The following is a 7,500-nucleotide window of genomic DNA, read 5'->3' on the forward strand; positions in this document are numbered from 1 at the left end:
CACACACACACACACACACACACCTGTAGACGTTGATGGGCTCTGGGTTGGAGCTCCAGACGCGCAGGCTCTCCTGGATCACCTGCTGGATTTTAGGAAGGTACGACTCCAACGCCTCATGACTAAAGACCTTAGCAAAGACCTGGAGAGAGAAGGAGAGAGAGAGAGAGAGAGAGAGATGGAGAGAAAGAGAGAGTTTTAACATTTTATTAACATTAAAGTGGTAATCCATCAGATTATTTTGTTAAAAAAAATTCCATATTTGACACTTTATTTACTTGGCACTCTGAAACAGACATTCAATGGATGCCGTTTGTGCTTGTTGGTGGCGGGGTCCGCCACATGCACAAGCAACGGAAGGGCAGTCTGTGAATAAGCTAAAGTAGCGTAGCCCGGTGTGGTCAGAAAACTGAAGATATGGAGGAAGATTCACACAAAAATAACCAAAAATATCCCCCACCACCTCAAGAGAACATAATGAAAAGCGAGGACTTTTAGGGTGATCCGAAACACCGATGAACTGATGGATTACCACTTTAAGTGACTTTACTGCTTTTTTTTCCTAATTATGAAAGAAAAGCAACGATCCATCCAACAATTCATTTTCAGTTAAGAGTGATCCTCTCTCCTTCTCTCTCTGCCTTCAACTTATACATTGTTTATTTTCCACCACAGTCAGCAAATCTGCAGCGAGAGAGAGGGGGGGGGGGTGACTCAGTATGAATCTGTCACTAATGTTAAACTGTGTTTTGATAAATAACATTCCATCTGATTTATTAGGAGGAGAGAGAAAAAGAGAGGTGAGGAGGAGAGGAGGAGAAAGGAAAATAAGGGAGAGGAGAGGAGAGGAGGAGAGGAGGAGAAAGGAAAAGAGGGGAGCGGAGAAGAGGAGAAGAGAGAGAGGAGGATTTGGAGCTTGTATAAATAATTTGCCCTGTGTATTTAACCTTAGGAATAATCTCTCCATTAGAATGGATTAGTGTGTGTGTGTGTGTGTGTGTGTGTGTGTGTGTGTGTGTGTGTGTGTGTGTGTGTGTGTGTGTGTGTGTGTGTGTGTGTGTGTGTGTGTGTGTGTGTGTGTGTGTGTGTGTGTGTGTGTGTGTGTGTGTGTCATTTCCAGATCCTAAATTAATTCCATTTTCATTTCACATTCGGTTCTAGGTATTTATCTACTAAGTGGAACCAATGAGAGTGTAATATTATAACCACTTTGTTTTTGTATCCGGTGTTTAATTCACTGTTTTCTCGTTGAAAAGGGTGAATGTGTGCACACGCAAAACAAGAACACTTCCAGACAAATACAACACTTCCAGATAAATAGAACTAATCCAGAAACCTGGTACCTCTATGATAAACTCATACACTAAAGTGAAAACAAGTACACTTTGTAGTTTGAGGGCGTTCTGTGATACAAAGGGTTCTCCAAAAACAGCCAAACCACGAGAAACTACTACACTCCTGGAATACTAGTGTAGTCTAGAAACAGTGTGGCTCTTGATAGCTAGTACTCCTCTAGAAAATGAGTGCTCCTCTAAAAACCTAGTACTCCTCTAGAGTGCTCCTCTAGAAACATAATGCTCCTCTAGAAAACAAGTGCTCCTCTAGAAACCGAGTACACTTCTATAGTTCTCGTGCACTTAGAGAAAGCGAGAATACTTCTTGAAAGCTGGTACACCTCCAGGAAAACAAACACACTTCGAGAAAACCAGCACAGTTATAGTTTGAGGACGTTCTGCGATACAAAGCAGTTCTACCAATGGCAAATCAGACGGTAGGAACAGGGAAAACTAGCACACGTCTTAAAAACTAGTATACTTCAAGACAACTAGCACGCTTCTAGAAACCCTGCCCACTTCTAGAAAACTAGGACACTACGAGAAACCCAGCACGCTTCTAGAAAACTAGGACACTTCTAGAAAACAAGCTCACTTCGAGAAACCCAGCTCACTTCTAGAGAACTAGGAAACGACAAGAGACCTACCACACTTCTAGAAATCTAGGACCCTTCTTAAAAACTAGTATACTTCAAGAAACCCAGCACACTTCTAGAAAACTAGGACACTTCTAGAAAACAAGCACACCTCTCGAAACCTAGCCCACTTCTAGAAAACTAGAACACTTCTAGAAACCCAGCCCACTTCTAGAAAACTAGGACACTTCTTAAAAACCAATATACTTCAAGAAATCCAGCCCACTCTAGAAAACTAGGACATTTCTAGAAAACTAGGACACTACGAGAAACCCAGCACACTTCTCGAAAACTAAGACACAATAAAAAACCGACCACACTTCTAGAAAACTAGGACACTTTTTAAAAACTAGTATACTTCAAGAAACCCACCACACTTCTAGAAAACTAGGACACTTGGAGAAACCAAGCACACTTCTAGAAAACAAGCACACTTCTAGAAACCCAGCCCACTTCTAGAAAACTAGGACACTACAAGAAACATACCACACTTCTAAAAATCTAGGACACTTCTGAAAAACTAATATACTTCAAGAAACACAGCCCACTGCTAGAAAACTAGCACACTTCTAAAAAACTAGGACACTTCTAGAAACCTACCACACTCCCAGAAAACTCCGACACTTTGAGAGACCCAGCACACTTCTAGAAAACAAGCACACTAGTACACCTCTTATAAACTAGTACGCTTCTGGTTTGAGGACGGTCTCGTTGGGTTCCTCTGGATCCAGCGCGGTGAAGACGGCTGCAGGTTGGCCGCAGGAGGGGAAGCCGCTCGGCTCATCTGCGATGGATTACGCGTAATTGGCCAATTTGTGTGAACGTTGCCAACGTGCGCGCGGACGCTCACGTGCACGGCCCTTTCCGTATGCATGCACACACGCACGCACGTGCGCGTGCATGCCCGCGCACACACACACACACGTAGGCATCACACACACGCACACACACTGGAAGCGGTAGCGCTGAGCTACTGTACGGCCACACATTCTGTCAGCTGGCCGAGCTGCCAAGACTGGGAAAGGTAACTACAGGTTAGACAAACACACACACACACACACACACGCACGCACACATACACACGCAAAAACACATATCCACACACATACGTGCACGGTCTGGCGTGCACTAGGTATCTCCCCATATGCCTGGCTGCCAATCAAAAGGAGGTTTTTTCGGAGGAGGATGGAGGATGGCTCGGCGGGACAGAAAAATACTATTTTGCTTGTACCGCAAAAACGTGACCCAGTGCTTTGGATCGCAGAGACACACCGCCGTGCGCACACACACACGCACGCACACGCAAGCACACACACACACACACACACACACACACACACACACACACACACACACACACACACACACACACACACACACACACACACACACATATAGACACAGGGGCACCTTATTGCACACATATGCCAGCACACACACACACACATACACATATATAGACACAGGGGCACCTTATTGCACACATATGCCAACACACACACACACACACACACACACACACACACACACACACAGTGTGTATGACACACACACGGCCGTCCTAATAACGTCCATATGTCTTAAATTATGTGAAAGTGCTGCGAGCTGCTCGGTCCTCAGACATGTAAAGACTCTATTCTTCTCTTTCTTTACTCTGACCTGCCTCCCTCTCTCCTTCTCTCTCTCCCTTTCTCTCCTCCCGCCTCTTCCCGTCTCTCCCTGCCCTTTTTATCCATCCTTTTCCCTCCTTCCTTCCATCGTTCTGTCTTGCCCTCTAAGCCAAACAAGCAGCGTTTCTGTCTCTCTTTCTGTCATCACTTGCAGTCCAACTGTTTGGAGCTGAAAGCGGCGCCTCTGGAGTTCGCCACGGTGAAAAGGAGAGGGAAAAGTCAAGTTCAAGGGAAAGTTTAAACTTCAGGACATTTTGCCCAATAATCAATAAAAGACAAGGTTGGCAATCCTAATAAAGGTAAAAACCCTTTGTTGTCATCCTTTGTTTGGTTCCATTTAAAGTCCTTCATTTACAAGTCTGGAACCCTTCACATTAAAAGCCTCGCAACCTCAAGTCCTCGATGTTTACATTTAGATATTAACCCTTTATACTGTACAAATTTTAATTTAAACTAAAACTGCTTCAGTAAAAAAAAAGAAATAAATAAAAAGTCCTCGTCGGTGGAACAGCTCTCACAACGCAAAGAAATCCATAGCCCCGAAAGTAGAATTACTCAGGTAACGAACATACAACACTAAAAAGTACATTAAAACAGCAAGTTACTTCCCATCCCTCAAAATACTGATTTATTTATTTATCTTGATTGTGTTGTTAACTGGCACCAGAACCCAAATATTTGACTCGGGGATAATATTTCTTTGTCAATATGAACGTGAAGAGAGAGAGAGAGAGAGAGAGAGAGAGAGAGAGAGAGAGAGACAGAGAGACAGAGAGACAGAGAGAGAGAGAGATGACTTGAATTTAATTTCATTTGGCGATGCCCTCTACTGGAAACTGGGCAGAAGCACAGGGTTCCTGCAGAGGTCACACACACACACACACACACACACACACACACACACACACACACACACACACACACACACACACACACACACAGAGTCTGAAAGTGACAACAACATAAAGGTTTAAATCCTAATGTTATTCCCATGCTCTCTCTAGATCTTTCCCTCTCTCTCCCTCTCTCCCTCTCTCCCTTTCTCCCTCTCTCTCTGTTTCCACTTCAGACCCTAAATATAGAGATGGAGGGATCATTCCAAAACGAGAAGAAAAACAAGCAAAGCAAAATGGGGAGCAGACAGAGAAGTGGGGAAAAGAGGGAGAGAGAAAGAGGGAGAGAGAGAGATATGTTAGTAGAAGAGAATAAATAAAATCAATCCTGTGAGGGTCAGGACTCAGAAGCCTTGGAGATAGGGTGAGGAGAAGCGGAGATAGGATGAGGAGATGTGGAGATAGGGTGAGGGGTCTTGGAGATAGGGGAGGGGCCTAGGAGATAGGGGGAGGAGCATTGAAGATAGGGTGAGGAGCCTTAGAGATAGGGTGAGGAGCCTTGGAGATAGGGCGAGGAGCCTTAGAGGTAGGGTGAAGAGATGTGGAGATAGGGTGAGGAGCCTTGGAGATAGGGTGAGGAGACGTGGAGATAGGGTGAGGAGATGTGGAGATAGGGTGAGGAGCCTTGGAGATAGGGTGAGGAGACGTGGAGATAGGGTGAGGAGATGTGGAGATAGGGTGAGGAGCCTTGGAGATTGGGTGAGGAGACGTGGGGATAGGGTGAGGAGCCTTGGAGATAGGGAGAGGGGCCTTGGAGATAGGGGAGGAGCCTAGGAGATAGTGGGAGGAGCATTGAAGATAGGGTGAGGAGCCTTCGTCGCTACGTATGTCCGTGACCAGCCAAAGGTTGTGTTCACAGAAAGAACAAAACCACCGTGTTTTGGATTTGTACTGAGTCGAGTTTCAAACCACCACCCCCCATGGCGGAGGACCTCTTGCACCAGCACCAGCCTTATGTTTGCGTTGTTATGTCGGACATATTGGGCTCAGTTTGGCGCTGGACCAGGCCAAACACGGGCCGTCGTGCTGCCATGGCGGTTCCTTCAGCGAGCCAGTTTCCTAGTTTAACGTGGGGTTGTGTGGAAACTGTCTGGCTCTGTTGATCCACCGAGGGTAATGTACTGTGGGAGAGATTGTTTTTCTCTCAGAAACCATGCGGAGGTTAAACACACACGCAGACGCACACGCACACACCGACCAAACACACACACACACACACACACACACACACACACACACACACACACACACACATACACACATACACTCACACACACCAGCGTTGGTTCATAAGGTCGCAGAGTAAGCCGGGCGTTCAGCTTTTTCGCTTCTGACTGTTGACTTAGTTTTATCATCCAGAAAACTGCAGGGAACAGTGCCCATACACACACACACACACACACACACACACACACACACACACACACACAAACACACACACACACAGACGTGCATGCGTGCATGTGTGCATGCACATCGGGCCTCCACCATGAAAAAGCCCCTCCCTCCATCTCTGTGTTTTGAAGGCTCGTCTTGCTAATCAGGGTCATTAGCCTGGAGCTCCTTGGGGATCAGAGCGGGGATTGCACCCAGCCTAACCCTCACCCTGCCTGGGCACGGGAGCTGGGAAACCTGACCCCTAGCCCCAGCCAGCCAGACAGCCAGACAGACACACACACTCACACACACACACACACACACACAGAAATACAACTTTTTCCAAGGCCAATGCAATGCTATAGTAGTATTTCGACCTAAAATGAGGTCATTTGTTAATATTGAGTCCTTGAAGTACTTGGCCATGGAAAGTACGTCCTTGTGCTTCGTTCTAGAGAAGTAGTGATTTGGACAGAATTCCAACGCTGGGATATCTGGGTCACGCAAGGACCACAATGTGAGATGGGTCGAGGACCGTGGCGTGAGACGGGACGTGGGCGGCGGGCGTGAGACGGGTCGAGGACCACGGGTGTGAGACAGGTCAAGGACCGCGGCGTGAGACAGGCCGAGGACGGAGACGGAGAAACGTCCGGAAAGTGGAGCGTGACCAATGAGAACCAGAGAAGGACCTGATGGAGCACGGGCTCTTCAGCCAAAAACAGGGCTGACACAGAGTGGAGGAGCTGGGCCAATAGAACTAACAAGACGAGTTGGAGAGATGGAGGTGGAGAGACAGAGGTGGAGAGAAGGAGATGGAGAGAAGGAGGTGGAGAGATGGGGGTGGAGAGAAGGAGGTGGAGAGACAGAGGTGGAAAGATGGAGATGGAGAGAAGGAGGTGGAGAGATGGGGGTGGAGAGAAGGAAGTGGAGAGAAGGAGCTGGAGAGACAGAGGTAGATTAAATTAAAGTATATATAGTATATTTTAATTTAATTAAATGTGGTTGATTGTTTATTGTATTTTATATTATCTAGTTTTATTATCTTGTTCTGATGTGAGCTGTAGTCCATCCATCTGTCTATCTATCAGCCTATCTATCCATCCACCCATCCACCCATCCACCCATCCATCCATCTGTCTATTTATCTATCTATCTATCTATCTATCTATCTATCTATCTATCTATCTATCTATCTATCTATCTATCTATCTATCTATCTATCTATCTATCTGTCCATCTATCTATCTATCTATCCATGCATCTGTCTGTCTGTCTGTCTGTCTGTCTGTCTGTCTGTCTGTCTGTCTGTCTGTCTGTCTATCTATCTATCCATCATCTGTCTATCTATCCTATTATCCCTCTATCCTCTCTCTATCCATCTATCTATCTATCTATAAAAGGGAGCGAGCCATTGTTGACAAGGAGCGCTATTTGTGTGTGTGTGTGTGTGTGTGTGTGTGTGTGTGTGTGTGTGTGTGTGTGTGTGTGTGTGTGTGTGTCTGTGTGTCTGTGTGTGTGTGTGTGTGTGTGTGTGTGTGTGTGTGTGTGTGTGTGTGTGTGTGTGTGTGCGTGTGCCTGTCAGGAAGGTATG

General features: G+C 46.1%; 1 protein-coding gene across 1 annotated transcript in view; it reads right to left on the reverse strand.

The window, feature by feature from the left end:
* The window catches only part of cyp26b1 (cytochrome P450, family 26, subfamily b, polypeptide 1), a gene marked incomplete at both ends in the record, with an annotated part of 28,434 nt that overhangs the window by 6,005 nt on the left and 14,929 nt on the right, over positions 1-7,500 (reverse strand). Inside the window, one exon of the mRNA XM_080023343.1 lies at positions 24-142. Coding sequence (XP_079879469.1) covers positions 24-142 — 119 coding nt within the window. The remainder of the gene's footprint in view (positions 1-23; positions 143-7,500) is intronic.

The sequence above is a fragment of the Zeus faber genome (assembly GCF_960531495.2).
Source record: "Zeus faber genome assembly, chromosome: 22".
Lineage (NCBI taxonomy): Eukaryota > Metazoa > Chordata > Actinopteri > Zeiformes > Zeidae > Zeus > Zeus faber.